Raw genomic sequence first — 25828 nt, 5'->3', positions numbered from 1 at the left:
GAAAATTTCCACCCTTTTAGGAGATGTGATGAAGTCCTTCTGTGCAACTCAAAATGAAGCCTCCAGGGCTGAAATATTTCTGAACACATTGACACCCAGAAACATTGCATAAGAAATATTAAATTGTCAAAATATTTCAAAAGCATTACAATAGCTGTAAACAAACAAACAAACAAAAACATCATCCACAGTAACACTTTCAGAGCATGCTCGGATAGAGGTACCTTTTTTAAAGTAACAGCAATGTTTGGATCTGTGACTCTGCATGGAATAATCATTTCTCTTCCTACAGCCATGTTTATTATTTTAGGTATATCACTGTGCATCTCTACAAATGGATTGCTTGTATCTGCAAAAGAAGAAAAAATAAAGGTTAAAATGTGAAATCTTAAGGCACTGCATGGGAATTGTAACACTGCATACAGACTTAAAAAAACAGACTAACCCTGTCTGTAATGAAAGCTAAACAAAGTCCTGAAACCAATCTTCTGATTAGTTTTGTCTAAACATATTCATCAAACTATTAAGTATTTGAAGGTATATGTATCATTCAGTAACAGTATCAGTACTTTGAAATCTTCTTTAAATTTCAGGACAGTTGAAGCCCATTTTTCCATTACAGCAACACCTCTACTGCTGAGATATCTGTTTCTTATGTCATGGCATTTGTATCTTTTTATCACCAAGAAAAGTAAATATATGGGAAGTGAGCTGAAATTCATGTATCAGGAACCCCCTATAAAGCACATTTTCCTGCTATCTGCAAGGAAATTGATAGGAAAAATTCACACTGACTACATCAGGAGAAAGAATCTACCATGATTATCCAGACATTTTTTCACCTCCGAGCATATGGACTAGAGAGAGTTAATTCTTCTCCTCCTTCCCACTATCACAATACCTATGTGTCTCTTTTTTATGTGACAAGGTAAATGAAAATGCCAGGAAAACATTAATTCCTCTTGAGTCAAAGCTAAAGCTTGGCAGAGTAATTTACCGTCCCTTGAACAATCCCTTTAACAAAGGGCATTGTCATAAATAGCTTGCGCTGGGAACAGGGAACATTGCTGCTGCTATTGTTTGGGCCACTTAACAAAGACGGGCTTAAGCCACAGGCTCTGGCTCCAAATCTTCTTTGCAGGTGTTCAGATCTGAAGTTTCAGTTTGACTCACATTGCAGATAGACTACCTCCAAATTCACATAAGGTTTGGTTTTTAACTCCTAAAAAAAGCAGAACATTAAGATCTTAATTCTGTGCTTATCTACAGCTCTAATGTTTTTTCAGGCAAATCCCATTATTTTCACTCAGTCAAAAATCCTAGAAATAACAATGGAAATCTTTCTTGGATAAGAAATTAGTAAAGTTAGCAAGAATCAATCCCTTATAAAACCTCAAACTGTAACACTTGATTTGAGTGTTCTGGCCCCAAACTTCTGCGTGTTGACCTATGTTCACTCGAGCAGTTCTTCAAGTAAGTTACTTTTGCTTGTCTTTCAAAAGTATGATATGTACTTCCCAGGGTCATCAAACTGTTCTGCCCTTAGGATCCTCTTTTCTTACTATATGCAATAATATTTTTGTTTGAGACATCAAACAGGAAGAGAAATGGATTCTGGTCTAATTTATACCAGTGAGAATTCTAAGGCAGAAGATCTCAAATGTACTCCAGGATACACAAAAATCCTTGCTAAAGCGGTTTAATGAAACTTATACAAACTTTCTGAAATGAAACCCACAAAGTATTATTTAATAGTAGGTATTAAATGTCCACTGAGATAGCGAAAGGAACTTATGAGTAATAGAGGATGCATATGTAATAAAAAATGCCCTGAGGACTTGTTAGGCTGACATTTCCTCTGCAGGACGATTCAAGGAAAGACCAAGAATGAACCTGTTTGTAGCACAGGGAAGAGAACCTTTTTTGTTTCAGGGACTGCAGCACAGAAGAGGTCACCTGCCCCTTAACATCACCAGACAAACCAATTTACTACTCCCCAAAGACTCATTTGTCTTTGTCACAAAATTAAGAGCTTCTGCCCAAAACCAGCAAGCTTTGCAAAGTGGTTTCCTGTACCATAATCTCCAGATCATTGTAAGTGTGAGGAAGAGCTGTTCTGGGGACTGCCGGTGCTGTCTGCAGACAGTGTCACCACTGACTGATGCCAGTATCGAGGCAGTGGGGGCTGTGCAGCTCAGACCTCGCAGGATTCCTGCCGGGCCAGGAAACCAGCATAAAACACCATGTTTTCCTTCTTCTTCTTCAGTGGAAACGCACGTCCACACCTGAAGCAGCCAACAAAGAGCTGTACGAGAGCAGCTGAAATCCCTGGTTGCCCTTGGCGGGCTCCAAGGCTGGTGACAGCTCCCGTGGTGCCCTCCGTGCGTTGTGCGCCGAGGCGTTGCCGTGCCCCCGCTATTCGCGTGCAGAGCTCCCATTGACATCACCGGGGACTTCCGCCGTGGGCCAGAGGGCAATCGATGGCCCCGAGTGCTCCAAATGTCTTCCTGCTTTTGATTAAAAGGAATACGCATCATGTTTCCTAAGCACAGTTTTGTTTTCATAATGAGCATGGAGGCTCTTCCTGGTTCCCTTTGATTTTATTCTTCTTCCATTGTAAAGGCCCTAACGGGATACTCTTGGTGCCTCAAGGTCAGAATCTGGTGCAGACTTTACCAGCCTGGATCAGGCAAAGCTGAACACACACCAGCGCCAGGGCAGCTTATGCCACCTTGGCAGGGTTTGCCAACAACATGGAATTCTTCTGTCCCCCAGGCAATAGTTCTCCTTGCCTTTTCTTTTCCTCTTTCCTTCCCATCACAACCCCAGCTACTGCCATTAGCTCCCATTACATTCCTTCTCAATTTCTTCCTGAGGGGAGGTAAATGAACCTTCCCCACATAGCTGGTTGGCAGCACATCTGGCATGACTTAATTTCCCACCAGCAGTCTTTTGAGCCAGTTTCACTCAATTCTATGTTCATAAAGTCCTAGATGTGAAAGGAACATCACAGACTGACCTATTTTGAAGACCACATCCAGGCTACACATTCAGCTTCATTGGGATTTGGAATGGAAGATCTAAGGGGTTGACCTTGTTTTTATGAATTATTGATTTGGGTTGTTGTTTTATTTGTTGGGTTTTTCCCTTCAGCCCTGCCTGTGAGGTTAGAAAAATGAAAGCTGGATAGTCAGAATACTTAAGTATGTTAAAGGTTACTTAAAAATCAGTTTAGTGTATTTTTAAATTATACCTAGAATGAATGACTGTGTGCTGGGTTGACTGTGTTCTTTACAATATCTCTCAGTTACAATCAACATGAAACCACAAAGAGCACTCATGAAATCACAAAATCCATGAAGGTCATTTGCTATATTGTTAAAGAGCATAAATAGCAGCTTTTTTGCTAAGCTGGTTGGCAGCCAGATAAAAAGGTGATAAGAGACTTAGCACAAGCAATATTATGTCTGGTATCAGTAACCTGTCTAGGCTATTTATGGGGTTTGCACAAACAACTAAATTAGCCAACACTGAAATGCCAAATTCAGAAACAGTGGAGAGGGTTTTTCTTTCCAAAAGCTTCAGCTACTGTTCTTGGGTTTGTTTTGTTTTTAATAATCTGAGCTATGTAAGTCAGAGGACTTACACATACACTTGCAAGAAGAAAAGTCTCTGCAGGAAAATCTAAGCTCCTTGAAATCTCTAAAATCTTATCCTCTGAAGTTCTTCCAAAACACCTGCTTATACTTGGCTCATCTTTAAGATTCTTTTCAGGCTAGAAGAGGTGAAATATTTTCATCACATGCACATAACACCCTTTTCCCTCGTCCATGTGAAAGGACCATAGTCTTTAGTAAAGAACAGGCACGCAGACTTCATTGAAGTTCATGGGCCAACTGCCACATTCCCTTTCCATTGAAGGGATTAAACCTCCTTAACTTTATTTATCCCAGATAAATTATTGGGGCTGTTCAGAAGTAATTCCAAAAGAATCTTGCACACTGAGAGTCATTCCAGCCTCCCTTGCACATCTACAATACAGACATTTCTCACTGAGCTAGGAGCCAAATCACTGGTGTTGTCCCTGGTGAGAAAAGGGGAATTTTGCAACGGGACTCATCTGACCTGTTTTAGACATCTGCTTTACCATGAGGTGAATCACGCCCTAGGAAATGTGTCTGTTGAACCGGCTCACGTGCCTAATTTCCTTAAAGAAAAACAATCCCATTTTGTACATCTTATTCTAGAAGAGAAAGGTTGTTCCACTTGTGCCTCTAGTAAACCTGTAAAATAACACTCTTCAAATACAAAGTATGTCTAAACCTTGAAAGAAAACCTGATAGAGTATTCCCCTTCTTGTTTGTTTTTCTTTCTTTTACCTGGACTTTTATGATTATTAATTTATATCTAGAGCACACTCTGACACAAAGAATTTCTAATACAATTGTACAACAATTTTTAGGCAAGATTGGTTTGCTTTACTTTGAGACTAGTTACACTATGCTATCGTCAACACATGACACAAATAAAACACAGTTAAAAATCTTCAGGAAAAATAGTCATATTAGCCAGGAAATCCACGACAGAGCTATTACTATGTTCAGCAAGCAATCCCTAGAAAGGCTAACGGATACTAGGAATGCTCTTTCGGATGTATCCCTCCATTGTGGTGGCTCACCCTGGAAAGATGATTGTTTCAGTAGGAGCTGTGAGCCTTGGTGAGGGAGCAGGACCACGGAGGGGTCACTGCAGAGCTTTGGGTGCAGCCAAAGTGAGGGCACACGCTCCGCTCCCCACGGTGTCCTGTGATACGGAGCCCGTGTACACACAATGACAAAAGCGCGGCAATTATAGGCCATTGACGTCAGCGAGTCCTAGAGATCTCTGTTTTGTAACAGGAACCTCATTAGAAGCTAAAAATGTGTCCGCATACTTGATACAGCTGCAACATAGTTTAATTCCAACGGGTTTCCTCCTCATAACAGAGGCGCTATCATAGTACTGACTCTGACGGTGTAAGCCAAAACCATACCGCTCATAGGCTAAAACTGTGCCAAAAGCAAAGACAAAAAAAGGCATGGAGAGGAAGAGTTTCCCAGGCCTGAGCAGGTTCTTTTATCAGTGTGTTATTTGTAAATAAGGAGAAAAAGGAAAAAGAAGAAAATTCTCCCGTTCTGTTAGATCTCAGGGTGTTTAGTCTTACTGCTTTTTTTACACGTTGAATTATTTTGACTCTGATGCTTCTGATTTAGGAGACCCTTTTGCAGAACTCTTTGGATACCCTCCATGTTTTGCAACAATAGTATCTTTAGGATTACAGGAGTCAATCCATTCAAGCTTAATCTTAAATGCATGTCAGTTCTGGGTCTGGATTCAGCTATCTGTCAGCAGGAGGACCTCCCAGAGAGGTGCCCAGGAAGTTCTAAAAAACTCAGAATCTGCAGCATAGAACTTCGGTGTTTGAAAATGAGCTCAGAATCCCAGATGTTTTGGGATTTCAAAGGTTTACATTTTGAACAATTCCCTAATGACAAAGCCCTTCATTTTGGACTTCTGAGCCCAAGACATACATCAAACCAAATACATTCAGCTAGTGGGCATGTTCAACATTCTAGACATTGGTGAGCACAAATACTCTCAGGGCCTGCACCTTTAATTACACAGCTCTGATTTGCCTCACCTGGCTCAAATCCTCTCAAAGCAAGAAATTTATTCTAAGCTTGTTCTCCGGATTTCTTGAAAAGTAGGTGATGAACAGTACATACCAGAAGCTTCTTTCATTCTCTGTTAAGTATAGAAAGAGAATAGACAACTAACACAGCCTAGAGGTCTGATTTTAAAACATGTCTCTCTCTGCGAGGAAAAGTAAGTGACCAGAAGACATACACCACAGGATTATGAGAAAAGACAAGGAGAGGGAAAACACTGACTAGGAAATGGGCTACTGCCTCAGAGCAAAAATAGTTTTACTTTGAGAAGAATTCTGTTCTCTGTTGCAGAAGAATTAAGATTTTACTCTTGCATATTACTTGCCAAAAGCAGTCTTCATCACAGAAAATAGCAACACTTCAACTTGAATCACAGTTCGCTTAAATTCATGTAAAAATATAACATTATATCAATGTAATTGAACTTACAAGCTTTTTCTCTGTCATATCATGGGAGCAATTGTTCAAAGGGAAGAAATTATGAGACTAGAGAATTAAGAGTACTACACATTTTTTAAGACAGTGAATGAGCTCCAGCAATTGAAAAGTGCCTTGGAGATATTGGGACAAAGCACACAGAAAGAAAAGCCCTTAGTAGTCTCCCCAGGGAAATTTACATAGGATTCAGAGCAGCCTGCTGATAATTTGGTGTTTCTTACATGTCTTTATTCCATCATTATCTCTTTTCAAGCAGAAAATTCCCCATGCCTCACTGCAATGTAGACAGCGAGCGTTCATTGCAAATCTTTCCTTTTTACTGTTAGGCTGTATTTTCCCTTACAAAACAAAGCTCTGAGCAGTTCTGGGTCTGGGACAGTGGAGAAATTGGCAAAGAGGTTTGCTTCATTTCAGATTTTTCCCATGGCTCTTGTGGAAAGTCAGGCCATCAGTTTTCTTGAGGCAAAGATGAAGACTCTTAAGAGAATTAATTTCCCTTGCCTAATGTCTCAATTCCTGAGCTGTGTGGGGTCAAGAGTTGTGGAGACACTCTGCACTCACTCCCCTCTGCAACTCAGTAGTGACCTCTCCAGCTGAAGAGGGGTGGTGTCAGGACTAGCTCCTCCAAGGCAAGTCACCAGCCTGCCTCTCCTTGACCCCTAAAAGCAGGACTTCAGAAATGCTTCAAGTCATCCTGGGGCCTGTGGGACTCTCCCTGGGGCAGTCTCCTTCTCATTACCTTGTCTCCTGTCTTTTTCTATACCAGATCATTTTCTGCTGAAGCTTGCATTTATCACTGAACCAAAGGACTTACTGGGTTTATTGTGGTCTGGTCTTTGGGCTTTTTTTTTTAAATCCAGTTCATATTCAGTATCACTCCAATTACGGAAATGAAGAACATTTTTAAAACAATAAGTGATGACTTCCTGTACAAACAATATCAACTTTCCTGATTTGGATTCTGTGTTTGTAAATAGCAACTATTTGTTCTCATCTGCAGCATGCTAAGACATGGGAAACAGGCACCTTGGAGATCCACATGGAGCTAATATGGGAAATGGACTGACACAACGTCCTGTCACAGGAAACAATACAAGACTAGGAGGGACCCAAATTTCACAAATGTTTATTTCCTAAACACCCACGAATTAATGCAGAGTAAAACTAGACTCAGGAAAGAGAGTCTTCACAGAGGATTTTGTTACCCCCGCCTCAACCCCACTTGAGCTAGAATAATTGAATTTCATGCATATTTACAGAAACAGTGACTCATACTAAGAGACAGGTAGAAAAGAGATAGGGATAATGAGATAGCATAGAGAAAGAAAAGACTTTTTCTAATACATACTTATCAGAAAGGGTGAGTTTTGGTACTCAGTATCTTGTTTCTTTCTAGCTTACTAAACAATTCTTCCTGAAATTGTAAAGTTTGGGAAGACTAACGGACCTTTCTCCACCTTAGTGCAGAGTGACACTTCCAACAGGCATCAAATGAGCAGCTACCTTGCAGCCTCCCTCATCATCCATAGTTTTCCCTAAATTTCATGTGTGCTTCCTGGGACACAACTAACACTTCAATCTTAAGACATTTGTTTTCAATCAAAATGATTGCCAAATTCAGAAAATTAACATACCAGAGAGGTCTAAGGTAATGGACCTTAGACCATTAAAATATTTAAGGAACAGGTTTGTTCCTTAAACATTTTATTTCTTTTTTGGCAATTAAGGTAGGAGGAGCTATAAAATCTAGCCATCTCTTCAACAGTGACATCAAGATTTGTGACTGAATGCCCTTGAAAAACTAACAAAACCGAGACACTCAGACAGCCTTCTTTAAATGATTAGCGGGGATGGAAGGACAGGGATTAGCTTGGGACTGTCCTAAAACAATTTCTGCAATGATACATTTCTCTTCCATCCCCATGGGAATTCTGCAGATAATCTTGGTTTACCATCATCTAACTGAAGGTGCCTTTTAAATGCAGGGAAGCCACATACAAGTTGGGAAGCAGTGAAGAGTTGGAAGACTGGTTGTTTCTCTCATTTGTAAAAATTTAGGATACAGAAAAATTAACTCTTCAAACAGGTAAGGGACAAAGAGAATGCAAAGGCATCCCTTATATGGTAAAGTCAGTTTAGCAGAGAGTTCCTTCTCATGCAGTGAATGGAGAGCGTTGTGGGTAGGTCTCAGGGATGATGTCCAAGGTGGGAAGTTCAAGAAGGTCCCGTGATGGGAAACTTGCAAAAGGCATCTGAGGAAATTGTACATTTCCCTAGGCTACAGGCTGTTGATCACTAAATGATTATCCTATTTTGGTTATTCTTCCGTGGATGCATCTGTTGTTGGATTTACAGAGAATCATATGAAAAGAGCTAGGTGATGAAAACACTGCAGCATATTTCAGATGAAGAAAAGTAGGATAAACAGCATAAACAGCCAATAGTGCTCAATAAAGCAGCACACAGTAATGGGGAGAGCTATCTTGTTTTCTAACAGTGTAGGGAGAGGTCCACTTCATTCTGCTTTTTCACAGTGCTAGTCTCACTCTTCATATCACGAAACGACAACAAAGGCTAATTCACTCTGATGTGAACTCATTGGATGCAGCAGACCCAAAATTTGGAAAACTTCCAGTTGCACGTTCTCTGTAACATGGGCTTACAAAACCTGTGAGTCCTGAAATACTACAGTAATCTATTAACATTACTGTGTAAAAACAATGAAAAACTAAAGTATTAATTAAATCCCTAAAGTGTCAATAATTTGTTCCTTTTTGTTGTGTCTATTGAATTAAACTCTTCTCAGAAGTGTCTGATTAATACCCTGGAAGGAAGCAGGATCAGAAAGAAATTTCTTTTGTAGTCTAACTGACCTAATTCCAGCACTTCCCATACATTACACAATGCTTGTTTGCTGAAAGCAACTCTGTGTTTAATTTGATTCCATTTATTCTAGATTTTTTCAATCTGTGTGCCATGGATTACAGAGGTTATTTTTAAATATGATTTCACATGCAAATAGTAATTTTCTGCAGCATGAGGCAAGTCACTGATCTGACAGGCAGCTTTAGCATCCTTCAGCTGCCTAGAAATAACATCACACAGGATATGGTTTCTGATACCTATTTCACATATTCACTTGTAGTCTACTTCCATCTGGACTCCCGTTTTCTCTAGGCAAATGGTTGGATTGGGTCTTTTTCTTGCTTCATTCTTTTTTTTTCTAACTGATAAAAGATTACCATTTGTATCTGCAAGTTCTGAGAAAGAAAACTTTATACATTAATTGGCAAATTAACATTATGCAAGGCTGAAAATGTAATTCAAAACTCAGCCCCAGCTGAACTGCCTTACTTTTCCACTTTGCTGTATTGCAGAGCAAGTACCAGGAAGTGTTAAAAAAACTGAATCTTACCGTTAATAAATACATAGACTGTAGACTCCTTCTTCTTTTTTGCTGGACTTGTGGGGTATTTGCAGCTATAATTTCCAGTGTCACTTGCTTGAGTTCTGCTCAAGGTCAGACTGCTGCAGGACTGCTTCCCATTCCTTCCACAGGCATATTTAATTACTTTCAGCCTTTTGCTATCCTTGCTAAGAGTTTCAGGCAAAGACCATGAATGAACCATTTCCCCCCTGCAAACACAGATAAGGAAGCAGAAACAATTATGCTGGGCTGCAATTATATAGCTCCAGTTCCCAAGCTTTCTTTTTTATTATATCAGGCTATTTATGGGGTTCTCTTTTATCTTGTTTTCCAAAAACAACAACAGAAACAACAAAGAACTATTAAACAATTGCCATTGAAGTTCACTCCCCACCTTTCCCCACAACACAAGGTTTAATTTTTTTCTAATTTCAGTTACAAAAAAAAGGAAAGTGTCAGGTTTATGAAGTCCCTGCCAAATTATCATAATCCAACTCAGCTGGTTACCTGCAGGTGAGATTTAAAGTCTGGCCGGCTTGAACAACGTGCTGTATGCCATTTATACTCAGCTCAGGAACCTTTAGTTTTGATCCTGAACTAGATCCTAGAAAAACAAAGAAAAAACCAAAACATTAACAAAGTCAAATAATTCTGCTTCCAGTCCACTCACATTTATGCTGTTATACTGGAAAGGAAAAGAAAACTGTGCCTCTTTCACCACACATACTCTCTTCCTTTGAGCAAAGTCCTGCTGCCCTGACTCAGGACTCAAATAACCTTCCAGCAGCATTACTCAGGAAAGAAAATAGAATTGAAAGCTATTAGTAATGACTTTGCTCTCAAATTTTTGACTGAACATATAATGAAGAAACTTGAGGACCTCATGGATCCACATCTAACCAAGGAAGTGTGCCCCCAGCACCACTGGCTGCATTTCCTCAGGAAACACAGCCATGGCAGCCCCTTCAATGGGGAGGGTAAATTCAGCCACTCCCATGGCAAGAGTCAAGTACTGACTCCTAAGATACCAAAATCCCACTCAAACAACTTGCTGCAAGGCTGACACTGACGTGGAAGGAGTGAAATGCATTAAGGCTCTTCCCTTTCTGGCTGGAGGTCACAGCACTCTTACTCATGGCCCCTCACCAGCTGCAGGCTTCCTGCCAACAAAGTAGCACCAAAAGGTAGACCTTTACAGTAAATCCTGAGAACAAGATCCAGACACCTTCCAGACCAGATTTGCTGCTTGTTTGAGAAAGCAAGCATGTTGGTGTGGCCAGACCATTCTGGCATGGGTGAAAGCCTTGGTGTCAGCATGACACGAGGTGGCTGAGGACAGCTGAAAACATCCAGGTGGGTTTTGTGAAGTCTACATGGAGGCATTTTTAAGAAGACCATGGAAGAACTCCATGGTCAGAAAACCAGAAGAGCATGAGATCTTCCTTCTCATCAAGTCAGGAGGTGCTGGCTGGAAAGACATGATTTATCTTTGCCCTATAATAGGCTGTGGCCACAAAAGATTTCATGGCAAGCTGACAGAAGAACATGCCTTAGGGAAGAAGCAGTGCTTGATCCATCCCACTGCCCTTGCACTGACAGCAAAATGTTCCAGAAGCTGGGAACACAATGTAAAAACATTTCAAAACAGTTAAAAGTTGAAAACCAGTTGTAGTCTGACTGGGACTCAAGCGTAATTTGTAAATATTTCATTGTTGAGAGAGAGCAACAGCAACTATCCCAAACCACTTTACTCCAAGAGAAAGTATTACCCTGTCAACAAATGGGAGAAACCCCATCTCATAGTAAAGGCAGATAATGCAGATCTTTCTCCTAGAACTCAGTCAAGTACAGTTTTAGCTTAGCTATTTTAAGTCCTTCCAAGAGGTCCCTGCACAGCCAAGTATGAACAGCTGTATGCACCAAACATAGTAGAAATACATGAACTTTTCTTGGGGCTACGTATCACCAATCAGAAAAGCTTCCCTCTTTTGTTGACTAGAGAAGGAACTTTTGGACACCAGTTCCTGCTGAGATTGGTGACTAAAATTTAGATGAATAAACACATCAATGCCAATGGCTGCTCCAAATTTGGGAGCTTTCTTTTTAGCCCTGGATATCTTACTTAAGATGTGGCTCCAGTAGTTTTCGATATATTCTATCATCTCTGCCAATTCAAAACAAGATTTAAAGGCTACACTTGAACATAGACATAAATAAAATTATAGCTCACTTGCACAAGCTGCAAGCAAGAGCATAACAACTTTTCAGAATAAAGAGATCTGGACTTCACCTCAAATAACACTATAGATTTGAATGGTGAGACTGTCCACATACACAGACTTCCTCTGCGATTTGTCTAGATAATCGTATTTCTAACTAGAAATTAATATATTCTAGCAGCTGGTAAGAGAGGAGAAAAATGGTGCAGCAAATCTATGAAGAAGTAATTGTTATGTGATATGCATTGCAAACATACATTTCTCAGGCCTGCCCTTTAGGAATCTCAACTCTGAAGAGCTGGTTCCCCCAAAGTGTGCTCTGTGCTTTTATGGGATAGTCTCCCATAGATGCTTACAGTCTATGAGTCTTCTCATTCACCATTCTGAAACAATGCCTCTGAGGCTAATCACTGAGAAATTGAGATAAGATGTTACAACAGTCTAGGCAGCTGCTTGGAGAGCAACTCAGGCACTCTGGTTGAGAGGGTTAGTCAACATCCTCTAGCTAAACAATCTGATGGTTTTGTGAAACTCCCTCATTTCATTTGCATTCCTCTTGTCATCCCAGAATTGAAGGGTCAGATGCTCTCCCAAGAAGACAGAGTTTATATCCAGCTTTATGAATCTTGGTTTTTACTTTGGAGAAAAGTTGACCTCAAGCTTCTCTGAACTGCTCCTTATTTGAGGCCCTGGAAAAGCTGAAGCATGCAACAGTGTTTACAAGCAGTTCAATATGTATGAAAAAAACATCAGTGATTTTCTGCCAGAGGAAACCATTGGGATCAAAGCCCAGTTGCTAGAGATGCAACACTCAACCTCGTTGCTAGAGAGCAACATGTAGGTTGCTTCCTGTGTAAAACTGGTGAGAAAGTGGAAAAATCCATGTGAGTGACAGGCGTTGACAGCAAGACAGGAGAGTGAGTCTGCAGTGCCTGGTCATGCCTGCGGTGCCGAGCGCTTGGCTTTGCTCGGCACTGGCACTGCACCACGCCCAGGAGCAAAGCCAAACCTACAGCACCCTGCCCACGTCTGACCCGTGCTGAGGCCAGACCAGCCCTGGCAATGTGGGCTGCTGCTGTCTTCAAAGTCTGCCAGAGATGAGGAGCAAGAAACCATCATAAACGTTACAAGGTTTTACTCTTCCTAACTTTACAGTGATATAAACAAAGACATGAACACTCTAAGATCTAACTCATTTGAAGCATATGAAACAAGTCAGCCTGGAAGCCTGTATGTCAGATCTGTCTCAGAGTTACTAAAATCAAAGAAAAAACATAACAAAACCACCCACCTTTTCACCCCATCTTGTAGGCAAAAAAGAAACCCAAATATATGGGACACATACTCAAGCTTTTGCCCTTTTACACATTTTACATATATCTAAAAGACAGCACAGTATTTATAAATATTGTGTGTGGGATCTAAAGGAGTGCTCAGTGTTTGTCTAACTCTGCTCCCATTGACACAAGCCAGCATTTCATAATTGATTTCAAGTACATTTTAGACACTTAACTCCAGTAGTTAATCGTATTCACATTCAAGACTTAATGTCAATGTATTTGGGAAGAGATACAAGCCCAATTATATATTTATTTATTTAGTTTTTCACTGACAAAAAGCTGAGGTTTCATTTCAAGCCAAAATTGTTGGTTTTACAAGTATGGGACACAATGCTTTTACCAGCAAGATGCTATGTCTCGAAGAAAAATATCTTTGACATCCTATCTATTCATGGGTCATTAACTTCCTTACGTTTTTAAATGCTTCAAAACCAATGCAGACTACAAATGCAATAGAGTTTGACGTGTTTACCAGGAAAGAAAAAGGAAGGAGAATAGCAGGGAAATTCCTACTGTCAATATTTAGAAGCAGATTATGCCTTCTATGTACCTTCTGTGGGCATTTTACTTGACACTGCCTTTTCTGAAGGGTCATGGCTCAACAGGACACATTCACTTGTCATTGTGCCTGTCACCAAGCGACCATCAGCAGCCTACCCTCACACTGACCTACATTGAGGGGTGCAGCTTCTTTTCATGTGACAACAAGAGAACTAATTAATCCTGATAACTGAGGAATCTCCTCCCATGGGGAAAGGGTGGCTTTTTCAGACGCATTTTATTTGTTATGGAAGGCTTATTAGATGCATGTGAAAGTCAGTCAGTGGGGTTGCTTAATTAATGAGCAAACGTTAATTTAGATTGCAAAAGTTAGCCATTGTAACTAAAGTAAGGGAAGGACAATTTTTTTTTTATGAAAGCAGAGAGCAATCTGTGATTTTCAAGGGGAAAAAAATAAAGGAAGTTTTCTTCCAGTAACTTCTGCCCCACATAAAAAGCTGATCCTCTTCCAAATTAAGTAAATAAAAATATGAATTATCTGATAACAAAAAAAACCCTCTGATCACAAGTCATGAAAAAAAGATAAAATAAATGAACATGCATGTATTTTTCCAATATGATATGTGTCCAGTTCTATAGACAAATGAGTAACATGCATGCAGGTTGAACCTTTCACTGATTTCTACTAATTCCTGGATTCTCTTAAAAATCGTAGATTAGTTGTACTCAAAATTGGGACCATGATCTGGGTTATTATTCCCATTCCAACTTTCCCAGGTTTTACTTTTAAATTTCTTTTCATACACAGGGAATTTCTACTACCTTTGACTAAAGAAAGGAAATCCAAATGCTAGCTTTAAGTTTAAGAAATTACAATATTAGAAGTTATTATAAACTTCCTTGAAGTTAGCAGGTTTGATGACTTTCTAATATCTTTTCTATAATTTGGGGATGTGACTGTCTTCCAGCCACTCCTGTTATCCTCAACATGTTGACTAATCCTTTTTTCACCTGCACAGCTAGAGGTTAAGGAGAATGATCAGTTTATCTTTGCAACTTCAGTGTGTACAAAGAATCTGACCTTCTGGGTTTAAAGTGCCATCTGTGGGCAATAAAGTTATCCATCATGAAGTAATTGTTTCAGTCACTAACGGACTTGCACGTTTTACCCCTTGTGAAACATAACTGAGCCTTTGAGGGTTTTACTATCAAATATAATTTCCACCTGATTCAAATGTTCAACAAAAATGTCCTTTGTAGAGGACACTCCTGCACTGGAAGGAGATGGCAGGTTATTTCTTAACAAGGTCTCCACCTCTCTGTGATGCTTAAAACATTGGTCATGCAGTTCAGATGCAGCCCAGGACTTCACTCTTGCTTCTGTGCACTTCCTATGAGTCATTCCACTGAAGGGAATGGGAATGCCCACATGTGTACAACTAAAAAGCAGTTTCAGAATCCAGACAAAATGGAAAGATACATGACAGTACCCAGTGGGTTGATCTTCAGTGTGTCTCCAGTGAAAATGAGCTCTCTCTGCCTTGCAGCCAGAGCATGGCCACTAGCTAATCTCAAATGCAGTATATGGCTTTACTCCATTCTGTAAGGAAATCTGGGGTATCAGTAGTTTTCTTTATTTCAGAGCTATTCTTGACAAGCTATTGTATTACTATTTCTTTAGAAGGCTCTTCAATCTATTCTGTAAGTAAATATAACTAATTTTTTTGGTCAAACAGTTGTACCTACCCATCATAATTGCAATTACATCATTACACCACTTCACTCTATTAAAGGAGAAAAAGATATATATAGGGAAGAAAAGCTCATGGTCAACTCTTAAGAGACACTTAAAGTTTCAATTTACATCTGACTATATGAAGAAGTCTAGACCAGTTTAATCAACACCGAGTCTCTCTTCAGCATTAATACTTGCATTTATAAAGGCAGGAGAACTTTTAGGGAGTGTTGTGTTAAAACTTGTGTGGTGAATGGAAAAGAAAATTTTGTTTTGCTGTTCGATGTGTAACTGTCTGGCCTGGTCCTGCTGCGGGACTAGAGGGAGAAAGGAGCACTCTGGGTAATGAAGGTTTCTGATTCTGTGCTGGTGGCTAGGCAGAACTGCTGCTGGAAGGAGACACTCTTCTATCCCCATAGCATCAATAGCACCCATCTCATCTGTCACCTGGGTTTCTGATGCTCAGTTGCAGGCAAAGAAGGCAGCACAGCCTGGTTTCCTGCTCCTAGGGGTAAAAGCGTCCTCTCCATTGCCTGTACTTACAAACAGTCTCCAGAAAAGACCTACAGTGCCAAAGCATGAGCCACCCTGAGACTCAAAGTGGTATCTTCAGGTCTATCAGATGCCACTAAGCCCCCATTCTAAAGGAAACCTCACAGTCATCTAATTTCACAGCATTTCTCTGAAATAATTCCAAACTTCATACCAGAAGCCTGCAGAAGAGAAACTAGGGCAGCTTAACTGAGAGTGAGCAAGGAGTTGTGACTTTGTCCCAGGCTGACACTGACAATGGTCCAGATGAGCAAACTCATGATCTGAAGCAGCAAAATGTCACCACTGTTTCTATTGAAGCAGAAATCTGCAGGCCAATTAAGAGCCATGGGGATTTGCAAGTGTTAATAGATGCAGGTCCCTGGACTCAGAGGTAGTTTTGTACTTGTTTCCTGTTGGCTGCTGCACAAAGAGAAGCACCATGTGTGCTGGTACACAGCTGGCAGACAGAAACATCCTCAGGGTAGAGCTCAAGCCGTATCACTCCTTAACAGAGCCATCTCTTGCACATATCCCTGTGGTGTCTGAAACTTTCCTCTCTTTTGCATTCAAGACCAAGAAAACTATTGGATGCTACTTACTTACTAAGTACACATAGAGGCACATTACCAGCTCATTGGTTCATCCTTTTCAGGTCCAAAAGAGACATTCCATCCATCTAGTCTGATGTTTTGCAACACATGCCAAGTGATTTCTGGATCAAATTCTTACGTTTGATCAATCTCAATTATAATGTAAGAATTTAAAGTACTATTACAACATAACAGCTAGCCAAAAAAAAAAAAAAAAAAGAAAAAAAAGATAGGAAAGGATGGCAAAGCTAGACTGCTTTATAATACACACCATAGTTAAGTCTGAACAGCATAAGGTTGGTAACAGAAGATTAAATGATTTCTGGATAGACTAAAAGCCTTGACCATGACTCCATGCTGTGGAACTAAATCTGTCAGTAAGGAAAATGCATGTGCAACTGCCCAAAACAGGCCTTCATGGACATAGAAAGGTAAAAGGTATTTGAACAAGTGTATTTCTTCCTTTTTAGTTCTAGATCTCAGAGCAAGTTATAATTCATTTACTCTTTATGTATTTGCTGTTCCTAGATGACTATACACACTGATGTAAGATTAAATGTTACAGAGCCAAACCTAAAAATAATGCAATAGTTCTGTTCTTCATTAACACTTGTGATGCCAATACGGTCAATAGCTGCAAATGTAAACAAATATTTATTTCCCCAATAATTGCCAAACATTTTGCCAGCACTTGCCCTAGTTAGGTCAGGTTGGTTTTATAGAAGTTTGTGGTGAAGTCTTTCTAGCAAAGAGCAGTTCATTAAAAAATTTAGATGTAGGAATTAAACAAACTGAAACCTCAGCAGTTATTTGACATAAATCTCATTCCAGTTACATTCAATTGAAATTAATGACATTTCCCATCATACCTGGCAACCAAGGCCATGCAAGTTCCATGTTTGGTGCCCCACAAGACCCACTTGAAGGCACTTGCTTCACCAGCTCATCAGAAGTTTGTGCCTTGTTTGCCCTAAACTCACCGGGCAACTTCCATGCATGAGCATAGGCACTTCATATAATGCCAATGACAAATAAATTTCAGTATTTAACAGCCAAAGATCTGAGGGAAAAATAATCTTGGTTTCCTGTTGTATCCATCAAGTTTTAATACCTCTAGAAATACAGGATCTGAAAATGACATCTTGGCCAATATCTAGCCTGATGAAGGTGCTCATTTCATCAGCTATATAAGGAGGACATATTTACAGAGAAGAAATAAAACCAGCCATAACTACAAACTTTTTCTTTCCCACTGCCACCCAGAATTGAAAATGGATATCCAAACACACAGTCTGACACCTCCATTATGAGGGGGTGGGACACTTTGGTAAACCACACCCAGAAAGCAAAAGGCACACATATATGTGATATGTGTTGAGAAAAGAGGAGAAATACCACAGTTGTGCCCACCTTAGTCTGGTCTTCGCTCCAACAGAGTAAATGCCCGTCTTAGAAACAAAACAGGCCAGCTGAGGCTGGTAACACCAGAGCTTGCAACACAGCCACATTCAGCACAAATCCATGTGGCTCTCGTACCCCTCCACCTTGATGTGCCTGTCCTGGCCCTGCATGGTGACCCTGCTCAGGCCATTCAGATGAGAAGTGGTTGTGACTGCATCATCTGCCCAGCCAAAGGGATGCCATGTGATCAGCCAGTGGCACTCACCCACTGTGTCATTTCGTGCCTCTCCACACGATTCAGCCCGTGCTGCTCACAGTGCAGAGAGCCCCATCCAGACTATGCCTGTCAGTCACCAGATCTACCTACTGACAGGTATCAGCAACCACAGTGCCTCTGCTCTAATCCCACCATGACAGATCCTAGCACATAATGGCCAGTTCAGTATTCTTTAGAAAATTTTATTCCATTAATAAGTGAGTAGAAAAGTATCTATATGGTATAAAGAGAAAGCAAGTACACTAAAATTCACACAAAAACAATTTAGAAATCCTAGGCATTTAGAGTAAAGGTGTATATTTTCTTAGCCAAACTAAATTTCTTTACTAGTTGGATACTTTAAATTTGTAACAGGTTAGCTGTCAGGACAAAAGAAGCAATGTAATAGGACTGAATTGGAAGACTTTCATAAAGACAGGCAAACTGCCTACCTGCCAGTAATCTACCTGCCCAGCCAGCAGCACAAGCCTGTCAAATTCATCTGGGGCTGTAGTAATCACTAAGCTGTAAGCACAGAAACAAATTAGGAACTATGTAAAAGAAAATGTAAAGCAAAGTTGAAGGAGCTACACTTTGCTGAAGGCTGTTGATTACTATTTCCATTGTTACAGCTGAACTGTCCTGTAGTGCTCCAAGACAAAAAGAAGAGTCAGGAACCAGCTTTCCATCCACCCCACTTAAACCTATAAAGCAGAGTTATAAGTAAAGCCTCTGGGTTTAAAACAAGAACAAGTAAATAATGCACCATAATAATTTAAAATAGAGAGGTGAGAAGAACTGGAAGAGTCTGCACAGAGGAGTACCTTGCAATGGCTTAGGAGCAAAACTCACTTTGCTGTTAAATGACATGTAAAGCACCAGTCTAGGGAGGTAGATGCATGTGCAGAAATCTTCTGGCAACTTTGCCTATGGCTCAATTACATTAGGAAATTATAATCATTCATACTAATAAAATAGGTTAGGATGATTGTCAATTGCAGCACTGCATGAGACAAAGAAAGGTGCCCCAAACACTTTCAGCACAACAGAACAAAAAAGTTCTGTCTTATATAGTTAATGTGATTTATTTCCACTATGTAATAATCCACTTGCATAAACATAGACAACAACTAAATTTTACTTTTCTCGACCCTCAACCTCATGGTTTCTTATGAAATACTATCGGATTTTAGATCATACTACCAAAAATTTTTTAAATTCCCTCTTAAGAATTTTATGAGATAAATGCTTCCTGCAAGGCTTCATGAACCTTTCCTGAAGATGAGATGCTGGACACCACTAAAGAAATTACATGAAGCCAAAAAATCTCTTGTCTGATCCATGATGGCAACTCTCACGCTTCTGTTAACATTAGTCTATGGTGATCCTGATGAGAGGTTTTTCCATAGAGGAATGACAATGGGAACAAAAGGGGTGAATTCCTTCACTCTGTGTCAAGGAAGAATCCCACAGGAAGGACGCTTAAGTGAGCTATGTGAAATTGAGAAATTCCTCTCATGAAATGCCCTCACACTCATCCCTTTTCGCTCCCCACGCGCTAAGCAGGGGGTCTGTTCCCAGAGCGCAGGCTTCCTGAGAGAACATCTGAGCAGCAGAGACAGCTGCTCGCAGGTCCCTGGCTCTCAAGGACCATGTGCCCTGCCTACTTCACCCACTTCCAGCCATGGAGTGGGAATTATGGCACCACAGCATCTTCAACCCACTGAAATCCTAGAAGCAGTTGCCCTCTAGCCCCTTGCCCATCCTTCAGCTGCTCCAACAGCAAAGAGAGCCTTGTTTCAAGGCCATAACTCCAAAAGAAGGAATACAACTTAAAAAGATGTTGTATTGCACAAGTGCTTAGTGCCACATACCAGTGACTGCTGCAAAAGCAGCCCCACCACCCAGAAAAGTCATGCCAAGAGAAATTGGTGTCAACAACATCTCACTGAATTATGCTCTAAATATGTTACAAGGGTGACTTAACATTGTGGATATGGATTTTGGTAATGAAAAATCAACGGCGTTTGTGGGGGAAAACCACAGAGAGAGTAAAATCAGCTCACCATGAACATGAACCTTTTGCTTCAGCATTAACACAAGACAAACCAAAGTCTGAGAAAGATTATTAATTAATCTATTAACTATTGCACAAACATCTATAGTGGTCTAGAATACACTGATGGACCACATCAAGCTAAATCATTTTCCTCTTCATCTTTAATCTGGCACATTTCCACTCACTGTGCCACACAAAAAACACCCCAAATGCAAATATGACTTAATGCAGAAGAAACAGTCATCCACATTCCCTGTCCAAATTTCTCCATAGATCTCAATGGCTCAAGATTTATGTTTCAGACAAAAGTACCTCTGAAGTGTAGAGTTTCAAATCTCTTTGCCCTTGTTGTTGGTTTCTCAATCTATTAGCACTTCGCTTAGTTCCATCATGAGTTCATTCTTCTGGTCACAAAGGCATGATATTATGCCATGCCTGGCCTTGGAGAGAGCACTAATGACTGCATTTTCACTTTTCCAGCTCCTGCTTGCACCACAGTTCTTTTAAGCATCAGGATTTATGCAGTTGTGATCTCCAACCACAGGAGAACGAAACCGAACTTCAGCATCTCAGGAAGAGAAAACTGTGTGGGCACCTTCCTGACAACCACTGGACCGATTTTAGGATAAGCAGTTCCCCATGATGCATCAAGAGGTCAGACCATTCACAGCTGAGGATGCTTGGGAGAGGTGGCTTCCCCGCTGCAGGAATACATGCAGTGAGGATGCATCGCAAGGGCAAAGACAGAAGAGCATCCTTCTGTCTGTGGGTAGAATTCATGCACAAATGCATACAGAAATGTTTCTCTACATTCTCACAAATCTTGGTAAAGGCGAAAAAAGAGACTGCTGGGGGCAGGGATGAGAGCTAAAGATGAAGCATGTCATTGGTGGGAGCGGTTTGCTTCTTGAAGGTCTCACACCAACGGGAGAGATTTCTCTACAAGAGCAGAGGTGACTGTGATTGGGCATTTCATGCAAAACTTGCTCTTGCAGTAGTCTTGCTTTCCATTCCCTCTGGACCTGCAGCAGGAAGTGCCAAACCCTGACTCTGGGGGATTCAAAGGAACAATTTTGCTGCTGAAGTCCCACCACCACCCCTCTGGACACAGACTTCTGAAACACCAAACCTTAACCCTCATCTGCTTCTGCCGAGCTTCTTCCTTTCCCAATCTCAGTCAGACATGAAAACTAGCAAGCTGATAAACAGTGTGCTGGAAGTTTCCAAACCACATGAAAGTGTAAGGACTTATCAACTGTCCTGCAAATCTGGACAATTTCCTTTTGTCCTATACACCCACACAATGTGGAAGGCTACTGGTTTCAGTGTTTGAAGCATCTGACAAAAAATAGACAGCTTGTTTGTTATTGTTTGGATGCACAAAAAGAAAACCCAACACAACCAAAAAAACCTCTCAAATCTCCTCAAAAGCAAAATTTTAGGGTTCTAAATATATTGGGTGCCTCTGGATATGAAGATCTTTACTACAGCACAGGCCAAGTCCAAGTTTATCCAACACAAAGTGTAAATATAGAAGATGCTAGCCCAGCCCAAAGGAGTTGCTCCAGATTTACACCAGCTGTAAGATAAAGAAATCTAGCTTTGTGTAGAGCACATGGGAAAAACACCTGTCTGGTACAACATCAATTAGCTCTGTAAGTGATTTTCTTTCACTTTGTGTCAGAAAGTTTGATGCTTTAACTCCCCACACAACATACATTTTCTAAGAATCTCTGTTATATCGCAGTTTCTAACCCTTCTCCTTTATGTGAACACAGTTCAGAATTTTTAGGGAGCCCTGTTTCTATGAAGAAGAAATGGGAAAGCCAGTTTTTCTCAACTTTGTTAATAACTTCAGCCCTTATCCCAAACTGGGTCGTTCCATCTGTATCATTGCTTCAGCAAGTACTCAAATCAAATTGAAACCTTAACATATGAACATCCATCTGAACAGCACTTTCAGAGAAGTCAGGTAAGTTATTGCAAGAAATTAACCTCTGCACTGATTAGATTGGGCCTGGAATTTCTTCCTTCACTTTTTCCAGCTGGGCATGAAGTTGAAAATTCCCCTGGGGATTTTGATGTTCTAGTTGCTACTGAAATAACTGAGATCATATAGTGCTGCTTGCAGATAAAACTGTAATAGAGTCTACCACCTTCTAACTGCAAATTGTGAGGTTCCACTTCTGTGTGGAAAACTGGAAATACAGCTAAACCATCATTTATGTTTCTAGAAACACGGTGCATAAGCCTTGATCCAGGCTGCAGAGTCTGATGTTTTCAGGGTTTAAACACAGTCCTTCACAATCCCAAATGCTAGTGACTAAAATTATAGTAATACTGTAGTAATAATTATAATCATAGTAATAAAGTTGAGGACTGGGAGATTGAACTTAATACAGCAACCACATATTCCTGTTGACCGTTACGAGTGCAGTCATTAGCAAGCATATGCAATACAATTTGGGGAATAAATAATTATAAGATATAAAGAGAATATATGTGAGTTCTATGCAAAACCCTGAAAAAAGTAATTTTCTTTCCCAAGTTAACCAAAATATGTGTGGCACAACAGAGTGAAGTGCCCAACACTCACATGTCAAATGAATTTAATTTCCTTAATCTCATTTTTCAAATGGGTTCTCTCAAAGCTTGTAGGCTGCATGATGTTTTCGGGAATTTTAAATTTAATTTAAAGACCTCCTTCTGTCTCCTCCTTGTGGAGGTCTTTTAGGCTCTTTCTGAACCACTGACTGTTTCTGACAATCTCCTCTAGAACCTGCCAGTAAATGGAAGCTCAGCAGGCACCTGCCGAGACTGAATTACAAGAGGGCACCAGTAATGAATTGAATTTCATCAAGAGCACTGGAAATGGAAAGTGCTGGGCAGCCTGAGTAAGAACTGCAGGTAAATAAGCAGTGAAGGAGGGTGAAATGGGAGGAAAAACACAGAGAGATGTATGGTACAAAACATCAACCACTTCAACAATAACTTTCAAACTCTCTGTGCAAACGCAGCTATGGAGAGTTCTGTCAGTGGCCCAGAAGAAGTATAATCAACCTATTTGAGGTGTCCAAACAAAGCTGAGCAAGAATGCTCCTCTAGAAAACAGACCAAAAACACCCCAAGAAAGCCAATGAGTCTGAAAACATTCAAATTCTGATTTGAGCACAATCTCTTCTACATGGGGAGGGTATGAACTTCCAGCAAAATGGTTTTAAGGGCACCCAGACATACTAGAGAAGAAACTTTCCAACGCCTACAGCACCTGAGCTGGCCGTGGGGATGTTTGTCCCCAGCGCCCAGAGCCCCAGGTTGTCCCCTAAGCAAGCCAAGCTTTTCCCACTGGGATTGGTGCAGGGTGCACATGAACAGGAAGGTGAACCAGGGTCTTTCTCACAGCCCTGGCTCAGAGAATCCACCCTCTCCCTGGGCAGTGGGCTTGCCATGATCTGCACAATGGAAAACCTTTCCGACAGGAAAGAGGAAGCCAGTCCCCTGGCGGAGCTGGTCACTGCAGGAGCCCATGCGGGAGCAGGACGCCGAAGTTCAGACTCAAGCTGTGAAGGAAGCCTGGCAATGATCTGAATCCACATTTCCTGTATCCAGGGTGGGTGTCCCATGCCTCTGCCTATTTCATCTTGGGCATAAGAACCTCCTAGGCAGAGACAAATAATGTGGGGAAATTAGCACTTTCCTGGGGAAAGGAAAGACGAAAAAAAATGTAGAAGAATACCTATGTATCTCTATCAAAGCTGATGAATCAGCACTTCCCGAGCAGGAAAACGTCTCGTCGGAGCGGCCCCGCCAGCTCTCCTCCCGGGCAGCCTCAGGCAGCGGCACCGCTCCCGTGGGCGCGGACAGACCGAGCCCGCGGCCACTCGCGCCGCTCACCGCAAGGAGCGCTGCCCTCCACGGCTGTCCCGTCCCGCGGGGAGCTCGGCGTTTCGCGTCCCCACCCGGGGTTTGTTCTCGCTCCCCTTTCTGCCGAGCGCCGTCCCCGCGGCCGTGCGCGCTGCCCCGGGCGGGACAGGCGGCGGGCCCCGGTCCGCCCCTCGCCGCGGGCATCCCCGCAGGGCAGCGCCCTGCCGAGCCATGAGCCCGGCCACCACGCACCCCTGCTCTCGGGTGAGCAGCCACACAAGGCTGGGACGCACCGCCCGCCGCGGCGCTCCGGCCCATGGGGACTGGCTCTTGGCTCAAACAAAATAAAACTCGGTTAAGAACATCAAATCTGCAATGATCCATCCCCATCGTTGCGGGATGCAGGCACCGGAGAGCAGCTCCATCCCACTCTCCAGTAAGAGCCGGCAGCCAGCCCCGCACGGAGCGGCACCGGCGCTCCGCCGACCTGCTCGGGCGGGAGGCAGCAGAACCTCGACTTTTGCCAAGAAAAGGTACACCTTTGCCGCTTCACGGGCAGAGCTGGCACGCTTGAAAACAAAGTGCGGAGGAAAGAAGCGTGCCCTGCAGCCAAGACATGCTCTCGTTCCGTGATGCACCGGCTGGGACACCTCCCGGTGATGTACGGCGGTGCCTGTGCCCGGGAGAGGCTGGCCCCCACGCCACCTCTGCCTTGCTGCAGGAGGAGCGGCACTACGGCTCCGCACCGCCGGACCCTCCGGGGGTCTGCTCCCGGCACACGCCGATGGGGATCCGGAGCATAACGACAGCTCGGGGATGCGGCGTTTCTCCGCTCCCTGGAACGCAGGGATCACTTCCCCGGCCCTGCCCAGAGGAAAGGGGCGAAGGGGAGGCAGGTGCCCGCCGGCTCCAGCGGACAAGCAGGGTGCTGCGGGACCGGTCAGGGGCGCGGGAGGCGCAGCCGACGAGGCGCATCACTGGGCACCCGTCGCGGAGAGCTCGGCGCAGAACGGGTCTGACCGGGGCAGCGCGAACCAGCGGTCCCTTACCTGCGAGCAGGAGGGCGGCTCCCAACAGCACGGTCCCTGAGAGCAGCTGGCGGGGCATGGTCCTGCCTGCGGGAGCGCAGGGCTTTTTCCCTGCCGACGGCGGCGAGGCAGGGGCAGAGGCGCCGGCTGGGCTCCGACGGGCTCTCCTCGGTCCCGGGCGCTTCCCGCGGTGGAAGAGATAACGGCAAAGGGAGGCGCGGAATCCGCATCCAGCAGCCCCCGAATCCTGCCCGCCCGCCCCAGCCCGGCCCGGCCCGACCTGCGGAAACGGAGTATCCGCTGCGGGTCGCCCTGCCAGCTTCACCTCCCGCGGGCATCAGATACCCGCCAGCCCCAGCCTCGCTGATTTATAACTTCTCCACCCCTCGCCGCGCACCCCTCCGCCCCCCCGCCCACATCCTCCGCCGGGAGCACGCCCTCCCCGGGACGCGTCCCCCGCCCGTCCGCCCGCCCGTCGGCGGGCACGGTGTCGCTGCCCCGCGGGTCTCCCGGTCCCGGCCGCCCCCAGCCCCCAGGGCCCTGGCCGTGCCGTCCCGCTGGAGCCCGGGTCCGGGCTGCTTCCAGCCGCCGCGGCCGCAGCTCTGCCGGGGCGGCAGCGGGACTCGTCCCTCGCACGCCGTCAGGCTCTCCTAGGGAGGGCGTGAAGCGGACTTGCGATTCCTGGACCAAATGCTGAGCGGTGGGGTCCCGGTCCTGCAGAGACCCTC

General features: G+C 42.9%; 1 protein-coding gene across 2 annotated transcripts in view; it reads right to left on the bottom strand.

The window, feature by feature from the left end:
* The window catches only part of FLT1 (fms related receptor tyrosine kinase 1), a 107490-nt gene extending 82121 nt beyond the window's left edge, over positions 1-25369 (bottom strand). For both annotated transcript variants that reach the window (XR_009116010.1, XM_058045449.1), the window contains exons 1-4: positions 25122-25369; positions 10081-10177; positions 9562-9782; positions 225-349 (exon numbers count right to left, since the gene is read on the bottom strand). Coding sequence is in view for 1 of the 2 variants with exons in the window: in XM_058045449.1 (XP_057901432.1) it covers positions 225-349; positions 9562-9782; positions 10081-10177; positions 25122-25179 (501 nt within the window). In the remaining variant the exon portion in view is untranslated. The remainder of the gene's footprint in view (positions 1-224; positions 350-9561; positions 9783-10080; positions 10178-25121) is intronic.
* Positions 25370-25828: the final 459 nt, after the last annotated feature.

Source organism: Melospiza georgiana, chromosome 2 (genome assembly GCF_028018845.1).
Source record: "Melospiza georgiana isolate bMelGeo1 chromosome 2, bMelGeo1.pri, whole genome shotgun sequence".
NCBI lineage: Eukaryota > Metazoa > Chordata > Aves > Passeriformes > Passerellidae > Melospiza > Melospiza georgiana.
This window is presented reverse-complemented; position numbering and strand designations above follow the sequence as displayed.